General features: G+C 29.2%; 1 protein-coding gene across 1 annotated transcript in view; it reads right to left on the bottom strand.

The window, feature by feature from the left end:
* Window positions 1–623: 623 nt before the first annotated feature.
* Window positions 624–20,461, bottom strand: part of LOC142319369 (uncharacterized) — a 70,841-nt gene continuing 51,003 nt past the window's right edge. Inside the window, exons 3-6 of the mRNA XM_075356582.1 lie at window positions 17,992–18,276; window positions 13,565–13,613; window positions 5,499–5,833; window positions 624–1,052 (exon numbers count right to left, since the gene is read on the bottom strand). Of these exons, the coding sequence (XP_075212697.1) occupies window positions 1,005–1,052; window positions 5,499–5,833; window positions 13,565–13,613; window positions 17,992–18,276 (717 nt within the window). The 3' untranslated portion in view covers window positions 624–1,004. The remainder of the gene's footprint in view (window positions 1,053–5,498; window positions 5,834–13,564; window positions 13,614–17,991; window positions 18,277–20,461) is intronic.

The raw sequence follows: 20,461 nt of genomic DNA on the forward strand, positions 1-20,461 counted from the left end.
TTTATATAAGAAAAAACTTTTTGTTATAATTATGTAAATTATTTTACCCCTGGATTAAAATAATGTGTGTCACATGCTATATATAATAGATGCATTTTATTACATGTATATTTATATTATACATTAGATTCTAATATATATATATAAAATACAAGATCAAGTAATTAAACAGGATATGTTGAATGTAATGAATAGTAAACAGTGATAAAAGTGATGGGAGAATAAAGGAGAATAGAATTAAGTTATTGCTAATGAAATATGCTACTGATGTCTAGTGCAGCATGAAGTTAAAATAAATAATGTAATAATGTAAATAAATAATGTAATAAAAAATGATGTAGTAGAAGTGAGACATTTAAAACTGCATAGAGATTTAATGAGAATAAATTATGAATACTGCTCAAGAAAGTTATGTTATGGCTTCCAACAAAATTTTGAGGGGGAAGATGTAAACACTGGAAGGATATAACAACAGTAGGAAAGGAAGTGATAAAAAATCCAGTGATAATCTCAAAGGTTAACAAGTAGAATGGAAGAAATTTTACATTTGAATGCGGTTACTAAAGATATAACATGTAGTTAAATCTAATGCTATATGTTATTTTTAAAGAAAAATAAATAAACAAATTTTGAAAATTTTATTGTGACATAATAAATTAAACATGAGAATAAATATGTTATTTCTTTACAAAAATCAGAAATGAAATACTTATATTCAGTCTCTTAAATTAATATTCATTTCCTTTTCGAGGATAAATAATAACATAATAATATTACTTTTTTATTTAATGTAGAACATTTGAGCGGTCTATAATTTTTCAAAAGATAACGATGGTAAAATAAATAAAAAAATTTATTTTTATGAGTTATACCGTATTTGTACAAAATAATATTTCAACTTAAAACTATATATATAAATTTTATAACAAATCACATATAGTTAAAAAATGACATCATGTTGAAAAATAGTTTATAATAAAATAAGTATATTTTTTAATTAAGTCTTATCCATTGAGCAATTGATTTACTGATCTCAATGCAGAAATTGGAATCTGAAACAGATAAAAATTTATGAATTTATTTCAACAGTTTTTATTTACTAAATATAAACAAAAATTTAATAATTATAATTATTTAGAGCTAACTGCATTATAGAATAACTAATAAATTGTATAATTTTATCTTTTAAATTAAATTATTTTGTATTGAAATAATTCATGACAGGTATTTGCAATTATACCAAAAGTTTATGCAATGTGTAACTTATAACTGTAATTTTGGCATATAATTTTGACATATTTATCTATACTATCATTGCCTAATTTTATGCCAGTAATCCAAAAAACATACTAGTCTCATAAATAAAATTAGTATGAACTAGAGCCAGCATAAACTTAACACAATACTTAAATTACAAATGGAAGAGCAAATAGTTTTATCCGAATTTGTATTTATGAAAAGAACTAGAGTGCCTATAATTTTTTACAGTCATGCAGAACTATTAATTTTTAATGAAAAATTGAATAAAACTTATATGATAATAATGTTTTTAAAAATTTGCTTCATAACTTTTTCAATCACTCACTCTTACTGCGATATTTTGTGGCAAAATCATTAAAGATGGTTAGTGTGACATTAAAAATTAAAAGTTTTTCATTGCTGAATGAAAGGAAAAGATATTACGTTTTTTTAAAAATAAATTTAAATTATACAGTCTGTTGGCATGAATGTATAGATATTTAATTTTATATTAAATTTTCCATTACAAACATCCAGTTCGATAAATATAAATAAATAATAAGTGCAGAATATACTCTTTCAAGCATTCCAATCTTATTATGGTACATTTATAGATAAATTAGAAATAAATGTGTTTCTAAACAGTTTATTTCTTTGTAAAATGCCTCAAAATTATTCCAAAGAATTAGATAAATATTAATATTTTCAGGATTAAAATAAAATAGAAGTTTTTTTTTTAAGTTGTGTTCAGCTTAAGGGGACTGCTCTTTTAGAATGAAAGCTTGATTTCAATTTTGTTTTAATGGTTGTATTACTCTACGTAAAATTGTAGTTAGTCCATTAGAGGTCAGTAACACTGTAGCTGGAATAAAGTAAACTAGATCGCACCTGCATGTGTGAGTTTTGTTAGGCCAGACTGGTTATTGAGTAAGGTTATATGACTTATTGTGATTGGTTTTCGTAATATGGCTAATATTGCTGAAGTCATGCAGAAAATTTATTCACTAATAATCACATGGTATCTATCGGGTGTCATCATATATAATCAAATTTAAGGTGTATTTTTATTGTATTAATAAGCCAATTTCTATTTTTAATGGAATATATTTTTCATAAATTAAAAATTAATAAAAGTAGTATTAAAAAAAGTACTAGTAGTATAAAAAACTACTGTTTTATTTCAGTATAATTTTTTTAAATTTTGTAATTGTAAAGTGAATAGTAAATCTAATTAAATTTTAAATATGTTTGCTAATTATACAAATTATTATTGAATTAAAAATGTAATATACTTGTAAATAAAATAAAACATACAATTTTTTAATGTATTTGAAAACATCACACCTACAGAGACTTATTTATGTAATATTAATAACAATTGTCAAATGATAAATAGTAATAATTTGACAAAAATTTATATAAATTAAAGTATTTAAAAAATAAAATTTATTGTACATGAAACCTATAAAATAATATTTTGCTGTTGCAACCATAAATAAAAATATGTAAAAAAAAATATATATATATATAATAATTTTGCTTGAAAACAAAGAATAGTAATATATCTTTATTCTAATAATAATATGTTTTCATAATTATTCACAGATTTGGTTTAATCAGTTTTAATTACTTTTTTATACAAATTAAATTATGATATTACAAACAAATAAAACTTTTTCAAAAATTTTGTCATTCTATTTTTCTTTCTATTTTTTCTTTTCTTTTCTAGAGCAAATATTGCAACACTTTCAATCGGTAGGATCTGGAGCAAAATTTAGTGCCACACTCTGATGTTTTCTATTTTCATTTTAGAGTTCTTGGAATATTTGTGTTCATTAATAGTGATTTTTTTATGATTATTTATTAGCGTTAATGCATGTTTCTTCAAGAGATTTCTTCAACGTAATGGCCTTTCTCTTATATTAGAGTTGTAAATAATTGATACGCTCATATCAGCAATATTTCAATAAACTCTAGAAGACATCCACTGGCCAACTTCTGACATTTTAACCTTAGTTATTCACATATTATGTGCAGAATTTGTCATTCATACCTGCCTCATATGGTGGCATATATGCCTTACATGGTGGCAATATAATGTGATAAATTTATAGTTTCCTTTCATTTCATGTGCTATTATCAATAGTTACATGATAATGGTGATAACAATGCATTCTTTTTTTATGAAAATATACTACCATATGATTTCCTGAAAATTGATCAAAAAATATTTTTTGAGTGAATTGTTAGTTAAAACAAATGAAATTGTCCCTTATTGCCTCAACTACAGTTCATCATAGTTTGAAACCAGTTATCAAGAGTGTTATTTCACCCTGCATTTTCAATACAAGATTTAAGGTGTAAAACTATCAGCCTACTATTTATTTGAAATGGTCCATCTGGCTTTCACCCAGGACATATTTTTAAACCTATAATATAATATAACCTTGGATCTGTAAAAGAAAAAAAATTAATACCATACTTTTCATCATGCTTCCTTGGTATATATTTTCTGAAGCCATACTTTCCATAAAATTCAGAAAAAAAATTAATTTAGTCAAGTGTCTATACTATGACATAACTGGCTACCTACAACAAAAATTTCTGATATATTTCTGGTGCAAATTTATCATGCTGTTTGTCATTTTTGTGCTGTTTAAATCATGTTTATCATATTTAATCTGTTAAATAGGTTAAGCCAAGCAATGATTTTATTTCTGACATGTGCATTAGATTAGCATTGCAAGCTTGCAGTTAGTTTTTGAATAAATAATGTATTTGTTTGCATATTCATCAATTTTACACAGCACTTACAATAAAATGCACAAAAATAAAATAAAGTACAAGAGATAACTATTAAAAATTAAAAACACAACTGCTGAATAAACATTGCTGATAAACGTTTTGTTCTGGTTAGGTTCCATCGTGATTTTGTAGTATAGTAGCAAATACCTCGTTTCAATTTTGAAAATTGGAAGATTGGTTGCGAAGATATAACAACATTTCCATCAGTGGTGGTTGTTGGACCAATGGTGGTGCACCAGGAGGCTGCCTCCATGAATCTCTTCCATTAGAAGGGGTCCGTTGTCAATTGCTTAAATTATTAAATTTAATTTCTAAGTGTAAATTATTTTTATTTATATTTTATAATTATTTTTATTTACTTATTATTATTTATTAATTTTATTTTTATTGATAAAAGAAAGGGATTGTTAATTAATGTTTAGCAGTAATAAGATGAAGCAACACCTACAAATAAGAGCAAGAATAAGGAACATGCTTACATGATCGAACATGCTGCCTTCAAAAATTTTTTTTCTTAAATGTTTATAAATAATAAGTAAGAAGAAGTAACAGTAACAAATAAGAGCAAAAAGAAATAACATACTTGATCAAACATACTGTCATCAAATCATAAGATTTTTTCTTAAATGTTTATAAACAATAAATAACAACAGCAATAATAATTTTAAATAAATTAATAAATTTTATTACTGTAATTCATTCATACAATATCGTAGCAGATCTTAAAACAAACATTTTTGACACAAATAAATTGGTACTGAAAATACTATCGATTATCCATTTAGAATCATATATATGATTTTTTGTGGCCTTTTAGTTACAATTAAACATACTTGTGTACATATTTATATACCCTATGACACTCCCTGTATTGTAAGAATTCCAACATGGGTTCATACATCTAAATCGGTTTGGCTATTGAGCTGATACGGTGGAACAAGCATACAAGTACACATACTACATACACCCAAAAAACGTTACATTCTTTTTAGGCAGTTGTGTAAAAAAACCTTGAATATTATTCTATATAAACATATAGTAGACCCATGGATGATATCTACTAGATATAATGGATAACTGAACTACAACTGAAATCAGTTCGATAAAATTATGTCACATGATTCATTACAATTGGTAGAAGAGATGTAATGAAGAAAAATGTTATCAAAACAATGATAACAAAATACTGACATAAAATAATAATAATCATTTGTTAGATTCTGTGACAAATGCTGTTAACTGAATAAAGTAATTATTATGCAAGGTAATGCTAAAAAAAATATTTTTGCTTGATATTTAAGCCAAGATAAATCTACAGAAGTCTGAGGAAATTTAACAAAAAATAGACTTTATTTTAGTTCAACCCATATTGTTGTGAAGAGAATCTTACTCATATCTAAAATTATACCCATACCTTTCATCTATATAGGATTGATTTATCATAAAACACTTACATTGAAAATATTATCATAATCCTTATTTCTGTGTGGTACTCTGCCAACAGCATATCCATTACCACCAGCTGCTGCAGAACCAGTACCAGCACTAGCACCGGCAAAACCACCAACTTCTGCATGAGCACCTGCATCAGCAGAGGAACCTACTCCTGCACCTGCACCTACACCAGTTCCAGCTCCAGCTTCTGCATGAGCACCAGCTTCTGCATCAGAAAATCGTTCAACTGGTATTGATGCAGGTAATGCTGCTTCAGCACTACCTCCAGAAGCAGCTACTGATTTTTTATAATTGTGAGGACCTGTAGGATGTGGATGTTGAGTTCCAGGTTGGCCTAAAATGAAATTAACTTAATTAGTACACAATTATTATTACTGAAGACAACAATCAGAACACTATATTTTCCTTTTTTATTTTAGAAGTGAGATTTAACCTTGAAAAAACAAAGGTAATATTTGTGATTTATAATTACATGTGTGTTAACTTTAATAAAAAAGGGATTTGTTATCCATTTGTGGAATATTTATAGAAACAAAAAACTGAACTATTTTTTAACTATACAGCATAATATTTCATCCAGTGAGAAGCAGCATTATTATAATTCTTCAGTCTGCTCTTCTACTAAATTATTAAACCAACTAAAAGATTTTTCATACAAAATATTTTAATTTAAATTAAAGGATTTTAAGAATTGATTGGTAAAAAAAAAAAACTGTCAATAGGTTTTTAAATAATACCACAAATTAAATAAAACTAATTTCTTTAAATGCTAACAAAACACGTATTTAAATAACTACACAAATTTTTTCCAATGTTTTCCTTAAACATTCAAGCCAGTTCTGGAGCACTTCTATTCATTACCTTTTGTGGAGTTCCACAATAAATTAAGTTCAATAATGAACTAATTAATTCCAATTTCGATATTGAATAATTTTTACATTATCAGAAAGAATTCACAAATATTTCAAATTTGAGTATGTTATTTATCTAATATTATGATTTCAAATATTAAAAGTTACATGCTAAAATAATTTTTTAAATGTACATTTAATGTGTAAATGATTTTTATGCTAATTTTTTTTTTAATAAATTAAAAAGTAAGTAGATTGGTAACAGATAATAAATGCCAAAAGCATGTGGGAGTAAAAATTTCAACAGCAAGAAATTTCACATAATTTTTTAAATTTAAGTAATCTACAAGAGCCATTGAATATGATTTTGGATACTAATATTTTTTTTATCTTCATTCATATCTTTTTACTGTCTAAGGCACAACTTTCTCCATCTTCATACAATTCCAGCAACATTTTGGGCATCCCTTGGCGTAAGGGTTGGTCATATCAAAAATTGTTACAGGCAAAAATTTTAGGTAATGTTTAAGACTAACGACCACGTTAAACCGATTTGATACTGTGCCTATTAAGGGAGGTATGATTTTTTTTCTCTTCTAAACCCCATTTTTTCCACTCCCTGGGCCAATGGTTGGTGATATCAAAAGACTTTACCAAAATATGTTTTAGGCTCTTATTCAAAGAATAGTAGGAACTTTAAACGAGTTCGATATTTTATTTAATAAGACAGTTATAGTGATATTTTGTTTTTTTGAAAAAACTCCCCATTTCCACCCCGTGGTCCAATTTTGGCCATTAACAAACTCGACTGAGATTTTGGGATGAGTTATTTTTAAGAAACAATTTGATAGTGATTGGCATAAAGTTACCGCAGTTGTTGTGTCCACAAGAAAGTGAAATATATATATATATATATATATATATATATATATATATATAAATGTTTGTATAAATTTTTGTGCTGATGGTGGATTTGGGGTCTGGGGGATGTGAAATGCGAATATATGTCAAACTTTTCCTGAAGTCAATCATGGTTTCCATTACAATAGGTAGCTTTTTTATGAAATCTACCTAAAAATATCACGTTATAAGGAAAGCAGTTAATCATCTATATTTTCACATGCCTAAATTTTATGCATTAAATTATGCATAGGGTGTAAAGCTAGTTCGCCTACATGTGGTGCACCCTGGTTAACGCTAAATGAGCTAGCAGATACTGGCAGTCAGACAAACCAAGAAGATAGGTTCTCCTGATCACGCAGACACAAGCCTACAGTGTTACAAACTGCAGGGCATGTTGCTAGATATACCCAACAGTCCTTTTCAGGACTTGCCAACAAGAAATCTTGGAGCTTTAATCTGAATTTTCCACATAAATATGGAAAGCATAAGTTATTCTAGGAGCCAATATTTATCGAAACTACTGAAGAACAACAATATTGATCTGGTTGCAATCCAGAAAACACATTGTAACACTGAGGAACAATTGCAGAAAAGAGGCAAAATACCTGGGTATGAATTACTTGGTGCCATATACCATGATGCGTATGGCGTCACTACTTACGTTTGGTGTGATATAGAAAACGCCACTCTCATCTCCACCTCCACAGGCAATGAAATTCATAATGTTGTAATTAAAATCGGAAGTATAACAGTGTCCAATATCTATAAACCTACAGCTGTATCATGGCCAACGTCAGTAATCCAAATACAACCTCATCCTGCGGTCTACTTGGATGATTTTAATAGCCATCATGAGCAATGGAAATATAAGGATTGTGATGCGAACAGTTAGGCTCTGGTGAGATGGGCTGAGGATGAGAATCTTAGTCTTGTCTTTGATGCTAAAGACCGATTTACTTTTAAATCAGTGGCTTGGAGGCAGGAGTATAAGCCGGATCTATGTTTCACCTCAACTGATAGCAAAAGTCGGCCGCTGCTAGTCACCCGAAAAATTCTCTGCGACTTTTCCCACAGCCAGCACTGTCCAGTTATTATAGAGGCAGGTAGCCGAATTCCTCTCATGACCTGTGTACCCCGCCCTAGTTGGAACTTCAAAAAGGCTAATTGGGAAAATTTTTCTAGGGATCTGGATAAATGCCTAGGTTGGATACTACCAATCATCAAAAACTATACCAGATTTATTTGAGCAATAATAAGTATCGCTAAGAAGTGCATCCCCAGAGGGTTTCTCAGAGAGACTGAGTACGCTCACCCTTTTACACTTGAAGAGATTGAGTCGACGCTCAAAGATGTTGCTGCAGGGAAAGCACCAGGTTTCGATGGTATCAATCCGGAATTTTTATTAAACTGCGGAAAATACGCAAAATTTTGGCTAGCCAGATTCTTCACTGACATAATGCAGACCGGTAGTGTGCAAGGTAGTAGCACACTACTGTTTTCGTGCAAAGCGATCTAAAGTAGTAGCTATTTTAAAATCAGGGAAACCAACAAACTTACCTAAGAGCTACAGGCCTATAGCATTGCTATCAGTGACATATAAATTACTAGAAAGGCTTATCTACAACAGAATCTGTCAGAGGATATATGATGTTATACCAATTGAACAAGCAGGCTTTAGGCCAAAACGAAGTTGCACCAACCAAGTTCTCTCACTCACAACGTACATTGAAGCAGGGTTCCAAAGAAATCTTAAAACTTCTGCTGCATTCGTTGATTTATCGGCCACTTATGACACTGTCTGGAGAGAAGGTATGATTTGTAAGGTCCTCCATGTAATCCCATGCAAACTAACAGCTTGCCTCTTTAATAACATGCTGAACAACAGAATGTTCCAAGTTATCATGGGATCGGATATAAGCTCACCGAGGAAACCTGCCCTTGTGGCAGGATCGGCCTGCCACAAGGGTCGGTACTTGCGCCTCTCCTTTTCAGCCTGTATGTTGTGGACATGTTTCTGGCATGTCCACAGATCTAAAAAGATCTAAAAAGCATGGCTATGCCAATGACTGGGTGATAACAATAAAATTTAGATCATTTGAAGAGTCGGAGGAGGTCCTAATGGCTGACCCCTGGAGAAACTGGGAAGGTACTTCCGGAGATGGTGCCTCCAACCAAATGCTAGTAAAACAGAGGTGTCATGCTTCCATCTGAGTAACAAGTTTGCTAATAGGGAGCTTAAAATTCTATTTGAGGATACATGGCTCTTTCAAATAAGACACCGAAATACCTAGGCGTGAACTTGATAGAACGCTTTCATTTAAAGAGCACCTAATGAAAACTGCAGGGAAATTGAAAATGAGAAACAACATTATACATAAGCTCTGTGGAACAAAGTGGGGAGCATCGGCTTCCACTTTGCGAACATCAGCTCTGAACCTGGTCTTCTCAGCTGCTGAATATTGTGCGCCAGTGTGGCTTAACAGCCCTTATGTTCATAGAATTGATGCTCAACTTAATAACACTATGAGAATGATTGTTGATGTTATCAGGTCTACTCCCGTGGAATGGCTGCCAGTATTGAGTCACATACCACCCCGAAACCTGCGCTGTATGAATGCTCTTGTAAGAGAGTACAAGAAGATTATGGACAATCGAAACCTACCAATACATGAGGACATTGAGTATGCCAATCGTGGTCGCCTTCGATCTAGAAAGCCACCTATCAAAACAGCAGTTGCTGCCACAGAGGAGGAATTTAACCTAAGTGACGCCTGGCGTGAAGAATGGACCACAAAGCAGAATAACCAAATCCCATGTATTACTCAAAGGCCACCGGGTTTTGACTTGCCACATAAGACATGGTCAATGCTAAACAGAATACGAACTCAGCATGGTAGGTGCGCCTATTTCCTGTATAAATGGGGTAAAACACCGACTCCCCTTTGTGAGTGTGGTGAAAATCAAACTGTTAGACACATCACAGAAGTTTGCCCTAGGACAGCTTATGAAGGGAATCCTGAAGATTTCCTGATGGCGACTCCAGAATCAGTAGCATATATTAGTTTGTTAAATCTTTGTTTGTAATTTTGACTGTAATTGGTGTATGTTTTGGTACCATATGCTAAATAAATAAATCATAAAATGTAATTCAAGCACTTTTTTGACCTTTATGTTTTACCCAAAGGTAGGTGTGTAATCTATGTGAGGAAACAATTTTACATAGGTTTATAATAAAATTAAAATTTTATTATTAGTAAGAAAATTTTATTTAACTGAATATTTTATTTTTGAATATTTAAAATTTTTTTTTTTAAATTTGGGTGCATGAATTACATAATGACATGAATAATACTAGTAAGTACGGTATTTTACATAAATTGAGAGGGAAGTGAAGATAATTAATCTAATTTTAAGTTAGCAATAACAACCAAACCAAAGCAGTAGCAATAATTCAGTTGACTTTTAGCTGACTATACAAGTTATATATCTAATAATAGTGTGAAAAATATTTTAATAAATACTACATAACTGAAGATGTAGATGGTGCGTTTGAAAGAAAGATTTCAATATTAAATTAAGATGAAATATTACTGTACTGTAAATTATAATAAAAATATTATATAAAAACCATTGATGATAGTATAAAAAGGACTTATCAACCTTCAAGCAAAGAACTTCTAAATTATTACTCCATTATCAGTCAATTATTGTTATTATAAAAAGACATTATAAAATAAAATAAAAATTTTCTTTTAGCAAGATAAGAAAGGAATTTCTTTCTATATTAGAAGAATTTATTATGCTAAGATTCGTTTTTTATTAACTGCTTTTCTCTTTTTATTATTTCAATAGAGTACTTCGCAGAGGTCATGTTTGAACTCTCATCTGTTTGATTGCAGCATTTTGAGAATCTTAAGATTTTTGCAGTAAGAGGTTTTAGATTTTCTCTGATTTTTAAGCTTAAATTAAAAACAAATGTTGCAATGTTGAAGACTTTCCTGTTGGAAATAGGCAGTTTAGTTGTAAAATACTGCTTCACATGGTTGGCTTTATACTGCTTTCATAGGGCATTAATAAAATACTGTGATGTGAAAAAATTGTAAGATTTGATGTTGTCAAACAATTGTGTTGTCTGTTGAACAGCAAGATGAAACATCATAAAACTTTTAAATTATCAAATATTAAATGTCTTTGTTTCAAAATACTGGAAAAATTTCTTCCAAAGGGATTTTCAGAGCTAATTAGCAGCATCATTTTCCCTGGAGTTACCAACGGTAATAGTGACTATTGTTGAAGTCATAAAGGTGCTATTAACAAGACAGCTACCAGTAAAAGCACAGTAGAAGGGACTTCTTAATCAACTTTGCAAGGTCAAATGGAAGAAAAAGTTCTAATAACTTGTAAAATATTGATTATTTCACAATTTTAGAATTGTAGAATATCTAGCTCACAAGGTAAACTATACATTAGTAAAAGCTGAAAAAAGTTGGACTCATTAAAAGTGCAGAAAGTGTTAAGTTTGAATATTTACTTATGCATGAACTACATGTAGTTGTCCACATAAAAAAATAAATAGAAATAACATATGAAAATAAAATGATGCAAAAGATGGAATAATGCAGAAAATCAGAGCTGATAATAATAGATTGTACAAATTAATTGCTCACATACTATTCAAATTACCTTTGAAAGTAATGATGCCTTAAGTTTTTTTCAATAAATAATTTTTTGATATGGTCACTGGATGTAGTTTTCATGTTATTAAGAAAAAACTGGCATTGCACAGTTAGCTCAGGCATCTAACAATAAGAAACATTGAATGATGATCTTTTCTTAGATTTCATATGAAACATTATTAAACTGCTGTTCTTAGATTTGACATGAAACATTATTAAAATGTTGAATTAATATGTGCTGTATATATTGATGATTTTTATAAGAAAAAACCTGATGTGGACACGACATGACTTCCTTGTACGCCTATTAAATTACATATTTACATTTTTTGTTGCAGTTCATTTAAACTTGAAAGTGAGATATGATCCTTCAGTTCTTTAATAAAATGGACAATTACACAATTGCTACAATATTAGTTTTTATTAACATCAATTACTTATACAATTATTAATTCAACAATCATACCTGAAATATTAGGATAGAGTATAAGTCCCTTTATTACATTTTTGTAAGTCTTATCTATCTAATACTATGTTTTTAAATTATGAAGTAACCATCAACAGAATAAAAATAAAAATGAAACAGCAGAAGGTTACTAAATTTTATAGCAATATTTGTTATCAAATAGACTGAAACAAATGCATAATAAAAAAAAATTAAATTTTAAGTTAATTTTTTAAAACAATATACCGCTTACGTGTCTTCATCACGAAATACTAACTTGTAATATTCACTTATATTGTAGAAAAATGACCCTAAAAATTTCCTTAGCATTTTATGATTATATATTAATTTTGTAGTAGATATGTGGTGTAAGTGAGAACATGTCAGATCTGTAACCATGCACACATCGGTTTGAGTTTGACTTCATATACATATATTTTTTTTAACTTTTTTTTAATTTAAATATATTGATTAATTATATGATTGATTATTATCAGAGGTTAATAATTATTAACCTCTGATTTAATGATTTTTGGATTAAAGTGAAAAGTACATAAAATTTTATTTCACTAATAACTAATGATTTTTTTTCATATTTTTTTTTTGTATTGTTGTTATTGAATTATTATTTATTGTTAAAATTTTTTTACAACCAGAATAATTATTAATAAATCAGTATTTTTAAATTAAAAAAAAAAAAGTTAAAAAATGTATATATGAAGTCAGATTCAACTGATGTGCCTTCCCTTTGTAAAATCCAAATATTTCATTAACTAAAGTTTTATTTGGCTGTAACTGGAACCAATGAAAATAATTACCATTTATGAAATATTGTTGAAAATCCCTTAATGAGGGCTTATTACAGCAGGTAAGAAAAAGTTCAAAATCTAAAATTGAAACCCGGCTTTGTTTCTGACTGTTATACATTTTTGGCCCAGTCAATTGCAATCAAAAGGGGAGGTCCACAGCTAGATGTTACAACAGTCCTAAATCAAAATTTCAACATTCTACAGTTAATTGTTTTTGAGTTATGCAAGATTTTTGAGTCATATGTTCGTACATACAGACATCACATTGAAACTAGTCAAAATGGATATTTCCATTGAAATCTGAAAACCGAAACTTTTCGCAATTACAATACTTCCTTTATTTTGTACAAGGAAGTATAAAAGACTTGTTCTAATAATTACCTTTTTGGTTTAAGTATGAATTAACTGCTTGTAAAACAGAAATTGGGATCTGAAAAAATAAAAAAATAATATACATTTAGAAATAATCAATCATATAATTATTAAAAATCAGTCTGTAGATCATAAAACTTAATTATTATAAACTTTTTTTTTACAGAATGTAAATTTACTGTGAGTATAATAAAATCATTAAGTATATTAAGTAATGTTTCAGATGTTCAACTTATCAAGATGTATCTAACAAGTTTTGAAATCAAATGTTTGAAAAATACATACAACTGGCAAGGCAGTTGATATAGTGGTTACCATTCTGACTTTTTTAATTTGATCCTCAGACAAGGCAATTTAAAGTGTCAGGAATTTATAGTAATTTCCAACTGCTAAGGGTCATTACTGCTTCTAACATATCAGAACAAAAATGTCATACTGTAATACAACAAATTACAATTATTCCAAGAGTATAGTTAGCTTCTTTATGCATATCTCATTTAAAAGTTGCTAAAATAATAGCTGGGTTTTACAAAATTAATTTATAGAATAATTTTGTTATTTAGATCTGCAAACAAATTACGACCCAGTGTCGCAGATGTGCTAGCACATGTGCCTGGATTATTTTTTTCTAAATTACCATTAGATTAAAATAATTATTGATAAAATAGTTTGTAAATAGTGTAAATTCTTTTAAATATTTTCAAAAACTCATTGTTAGGAATATTTTGTTTTTTCCATATTTAAATTACTTTTGAACTATGTTATTACAAGGTGACACATTAAATAAAATTTGAGTGATATAAAACAAATTGGATATAAATTTAATAACACAATAAAATGTGTGTTGTGAACCACATAAATTTACAGTTCTTGGATTTTGTTATTTTAGATGACTGAAATATCTCATTTTTCCTTATTTAATCCTTGTAAACAAAAGTGGACTGTAATTATAAGACCTACATTTGGGTCTCATTCACTGAATTAATCTTTTTTTTTGAGCTATCAATTTGTATCTCATTGAATGAAATTTTATGAGACCCAAATTTTTGTCTCATTTCATTTATTATAATTAGAATTTAATATAAAAAAAATCTTGTATAGAAAATTTATAGATTGAAAAATATAGTTGGAAAAGCATTTCTGTGCAAGAAGACCGACAAAATTTTCATTGTTTTGTTCCCTTTTGCCCCACTCAAACACATATCCAATCATCATGACCTTCAAAGTAGGTTACACTATACCAAACAGTATTGGTAACATTGGATACTACAGATAAAGAAATGTCAACATTCCAAATTGTAGCATCATAACAAACCATCCTTCTAACTTTCCCTGCTCAAAATGTTTTTCCTTTAAATTGAGTATAATTCAGTAACTCAACCATAAATGACAAGATTGTTTTATGTACACTACTTTTAAAAATTTATCAGTCTTTTTTTATGCTTCTTTCCGTCTTTTTCTACTCTGCTAATTTTTTAACTTCAGTGTACCTCCTATATGCCCCATCCTGTTTTATATGTTGTAGTCCTTTTTCTTCCTTCAGATTATTTTTGCATTTATGCTTCCTTTTACAACCAAATTAATTATGCCTAAATGACTTAATTTAGACAGCCTACACCAACTTTATTGTAATTATTTTTTTTTTTTATAAGATTATCTCTTCTCTATTTTTAGAGTTATAAACCTACCTAATGTTCAGCATTTTCCAATTTTTGAAAGACTTCTACTTTGTCTTTCTAATTTTCTGTTGTTCATATTTCACTGTGATGAAATGATTATCTCCAAATGATGAAAAATTTATTTTGTAACTGTTAAATGTATGGTTTAAACAATTAACTTTCTATCTGAATGAAAGTTATTCTGGCTTTGCTTCTCTACTTGATATCTTCACTTTGGCCATCTTTTGTAAATTTGTTACTTACATAAAAAAAAGTATCTATCCTAAATAGTAAAGAAATTAATAAATTGTTATTATGAAATATAAACAAATAAAGGCATGATAATGAATAATGCAGTAGCAGTTTACTTGTTCTAGATATTAAAGATTAATTTGTAAATTGCTTGACAAGTATACCAATGTCAAGCTAATATTTTTATCCTCACAAAATTTTGTACCACTGCAATAAGTATTATTTCATTAATCTTTATGTTTTCCAAATTATAAACCGTACACTATTAAATTGCATTTGTGGTGAATAATCTCTGTCTCTCTTGTCATTTATACCGAAGTGAATCGGTGAGCAAGATAAAATAAGGTACATTAAATAAATTTAAAATCATATGAATTAATGCTTATAATTGATTATCTCCCCAGATAACTTAATTAAGCCAAACTTAGTTGATTAGTGCTATTTAATCAGTAAATTACTGAAAATAGATCAATTTTACTGTACAAATATTATCTTGCAAATGTACCAGTTAGGCAAGAGATGCATTGATAATGTATGTATATGTCTTATAGCGAGTAGGAAAGTAGCTGGTTCTTTTGGGCTTTATTTCTTTGCCCAATTATCTTAGAGATATATAAATACTGTTTTTGTTTAGAAAACCCTACTGAGGTTTTTTTCTAGGTGTTTTAATACATCAATAACTGTTTATTTATTTTCAATTATGTTTAAGAAGTGGCTACTTCTTTCCAAGAAACTGAATTCCATTATGAATATGATAATACAACTGTCCTAAAAAAAAACTCATGTTATGGTTTGAATGTAGTAGCATTGATTTTCTAGTTTTTGACTGAAAAGTTGGAATAAAAAGAGATGGTGAATCTATGAAAGTCTACACAGTGGAGTTAGTTGCATAACATTTTTTGTTTAGAACAAACATTCAAATTGATTTGACCAAACTTTTTGGAAAGAAAATTGTTGGATAAGATTTCTGGCATCAATTGAGATAATTAAAATCAGGGATAATATAAACAGTAGCACAGAAAATAAATCCAAATTCTTATTGTAATTCTTGAAATATGATATAGTTTGCATACACTTAGGTAAAGAAATGTAACTGATGATCCAATGAATACAATAGATCTATAAAAATAGTCTGATTTTTTCCCCTTTTTAGCAAGATCTTTATATCAGTATAAAAAAAACGTTTCTCTCACTTTGGGGTTCTGGCCAACTTTGACTGATTCATTTACCCGTTTGCTCATAAACATAAAACATTCATACAAAAATCTAAGGCAGCTACTCAAACCACTACACCAAACAGCTACATGCTTGTGTCTCCTTCATACATGTTTGATCTAAACAAAACCAAACTTAATAACTTTTTTTTGATGTTAAACTATATCCTCATGGCTGAAAACAACTTTGCCCTGAATGATACCCTCATACCTAACTAGTACAGAAATATCAACCCAAAAACTAACTATGTCTGAAATCTCAACTCTGGCAAAAAACTTAGGAATTTTACTATAATGTATACCATGAAATATTCTCTTTTAATAATATGGTTTGAGTTGAAATGTCTTCATGTTAATGATATTTGCACTTCATAAAACTTTTTTATTTAAGTAGTAAACATCTATGGTTACTCACAAGACACCAAAAGTTTTCCAATTATTTCTACACTGTAAACACATATTTTTATTCTAATTAAATTAGAGTAATTACTATTAAATTTAGTCAATACTAAGAAGTAACTTTTTTACTAACTAGTTATCAATAATGTTTATTATATTAGTATATTATTTTTCTTTTGGCAGAAACCAAAGATGAGAGAAGAAATTTTTCGCTAGAAGAAATATTTAATCTGAAAATAAATAAGACTAAGACAAAGGTAATGAAATTTGATAACGGAGGATATTGAGGAATTAAATGTTAAAATAGGTTAATGTGAAATACTTAAAGTGGAAGAATTTTGTTATTTAGAAAGTAAAATTACGTAAGGTGGAGAAATTAATACAAAAGTCAAAAACAGACTGGCACAATTAACAATTGTTTTCATGAAAAAAAGATGAAAACTGCTGATATAAGGTGTAATATAATAAAAAATATATTTGTTTAGGTTGAAGAACTGCATGGTAGTGAAACATGGTCCTAGGAAAAGCAAATAGAACAAATAAAGACCTTTGAAATATGGTTTGAAAAGAATGATGAGAGAAGATATTGAATTTTAGGTTTGTCAAAAAAATTAGAAATGAAGACAAATAAGAGAAGAGAGAAATTTTGAGGTAGAATCTTGAAAAGAAATCAACTCAATTAATGAGCCAAGCATTAAGATAAATATAAAGTAAAAACTGTTGAGGAAGACAAAGATTGAAATATATAAAACAGATAATTTGATTGTTGGATGATGTTAAAAGATTAGCATAAAAAAAGAATAGAGAATAACATCAAACGAGTTAACTGACTAATGATACTGAAAATAAAAAAAAGTAAATTCACAATTCAGGTATGTATACTTAGCTGAATTATTAAAAAATAGGTAATTACATTAAAAACATTGTCAAAGAATCCTGGACCATGAGCACCAGCTCCTGCATTTGCACCAGCTCCTGCATTTGCACCAGCACCTCCTACTCCAGCACTGGCCCCTGCTCCAGCATTGGCCCCTGCTCCAGCAGATGCACCACCTCCAGCATAACTTACTCCACCAAGACCAGCAGCTGCCCCAGCACCAGGTGCATTTGCTTCAGCATGAAGTCCACCTCCCAGTCCAGCACTAGCTGAATATCCACCCCATGAAGCACCCACCTCACCTTTGCCAATGGTGTTAATCTGAAAATACATTAAAAAATAGATTTTTAAATAGCATTAAATTGAAGTATAATCTCTAAAACAAGTTAAAACAAACTAAAGAGTAAATAGCAATAGTAAATATAAAATTAAATACATACATTATTAGCATAATGTAATTAGTTATGGTGACAACTAAATTACATGTATGCTAATTTTTAATATAAATGATAAGAAAATTTTAGTAAATATTGTGCATTATTTTATGTTAATGTATGTTACATCTGTAATTTATTAATTAATTAGAAAAGGTTAATTTGTTTTAGAATGTCAATTTGTCTTAGAAAATGTTTATTTTAGCCGATAGGCTATTTAAAAAAAATATTTGATGTTTGTGTGGTCTAATCATCACAAAATGTGCTATAATTAATTTCAGAAATATTTGCTTCAAAATTATTTAATCATTGCCTAATTTTGAATAGTCATACAGAATAACTGGTAACTTCTGCCATCTCATTTAGAAGAATCGATATGATTTTGTGGAAAAATATGTTAGAGTTTAATTATTATAGGCATACAAAAATTTGTATAAAATGTAAAATAATCCCAGGAAATAACCCTTCATGAGTGGAGTAGGAATACTTTATATAACTTAGGATTGTAACATTTCTTTATTTTTTTCCTAAAGCATTTTTTGTATTTTTTTTCAGAATGGAAGTTAAAAAAAGAGGGAAAGTACTGAAGAAATAATGTTTTAAAGAAATTCATGAAGCCTTTCAAAACATTGTGTAATGGTTGGACGTATAGATAGGCCAAATATTTTTTCATATTTTATAACACACTTATGAGTTATATTAGTAAAAATCTTGACAACAAAAACTCAGCAAGATAAACTAAAATTAATTCAATATGTTGTTTAGCTGTAAGATTTGGATATTGTGTTATCGACAACTGATGTAAAGCAGGAGTTTGTAAGATTTCTTCTAGAAATAGTCATCCTTTTAACAATGTTGTCATTAGTGAGATGAAAATGCAGCACAATTTTAAAGAATGCTTGGGTTGGCTATAAATTTACCAGAAAATATAAATAGAGCTTACTGTGCAACTACAGAATTATCAGTGGACCAATTTTTTTTTTATTTTGCATGTTTATCATGTAAACAAAATGTTCTGTTTTATAGCTTGATCTGAAACTTGAATGAGGTTGGTTTGAATCTGATTCCTAGACCAAGTAAATCTATTTCACTGAAAGGAGCTAAGAAAGTATTTCAGCCAGCCACAGGTAAATGTGAGAAACCAGCACTATTCACTGTTATTACTTCTAGACAGTTGGGACCATGTTTATTGGTTTTTAAAGAATTTAGATAATATTTGAAGATGTCAAATCAAAACCCCTACAAAATCCTGTGGTTTCTATCTCAAAAAATGGTAGGGACAAGTAATAAAATATTTTTTATATTTATTAAATTTTAATATTTAATTATCTCTTCCATCCATTCACCCATTTAATTCCGTAATTAATGCAATCCCATGCAAACCATATAACTATTGTAATAGAAGTTTACATTTCCATCCCACATAACTCATTTACTCCAGCCTCTGGAGTTTATTATTTTTGTTTCCATGAAAACAATGTGGAGGCGGAAAGTTAAGAATTTTTTATAAAGCTTTGTTCTTGTCCCCTTCAAAGTACTCCCCGCCTCTAATCACATACTTTTCCCAGCAGTGTTTCCACTTTGCAAAGCAGTCCTGGATAGCTTCATTTGAAATGGCCTTTAAGGATCGTGATGAATTTGCTTTAATGTCATCAATATTCTCAAAACGGCATCTTTCATCAATGATTTTAATTTTGGAAATAAGAAAAATCGCAAGGAGCCTGGTTTGGGGGACTGAGAAAGAACAATCATCTGATTTTTTCTGCAAAACTGATGAATTGACAAAGCTAAGTGTGCTGACGCATTTTTGTGGTGAAGGAATCATGAGTTGTCTTGCATCATGAATGGTCTCGTTTTGCAGATTCTTTCACGTAACCGTTGTAAGATGCCTTGATAGCACGGTTCACTGTTTCACCTTGAGGCAAGAATTCAAAATGCATAATTCCATTAAAATCGAAAAAAACAGAGACCTTCCCATTGACACTGTATCGAGACTGATGTGCTTTCTTGGGGCATGGAGATCCTTGCATGGAGGTCTTGATGTCGTAACCATAAATCCAGCTTTCGTCTCC

This window comes from Lycorma delicatula, chromosome 2 (genome assembly GCF_047948215.1).
Source record: "Lycorma delicatula isolate Av1 chromosome 2, ASM4794821v1, whole genome shotgun sequence".
In the NCBI taxonomy this organism is placed as follows: Eukaryota; Metazoa; Arthropoda; class Insecta; order Hemiptera; family Fulgoridae; genus Lycorma; species Lycorma delicatula.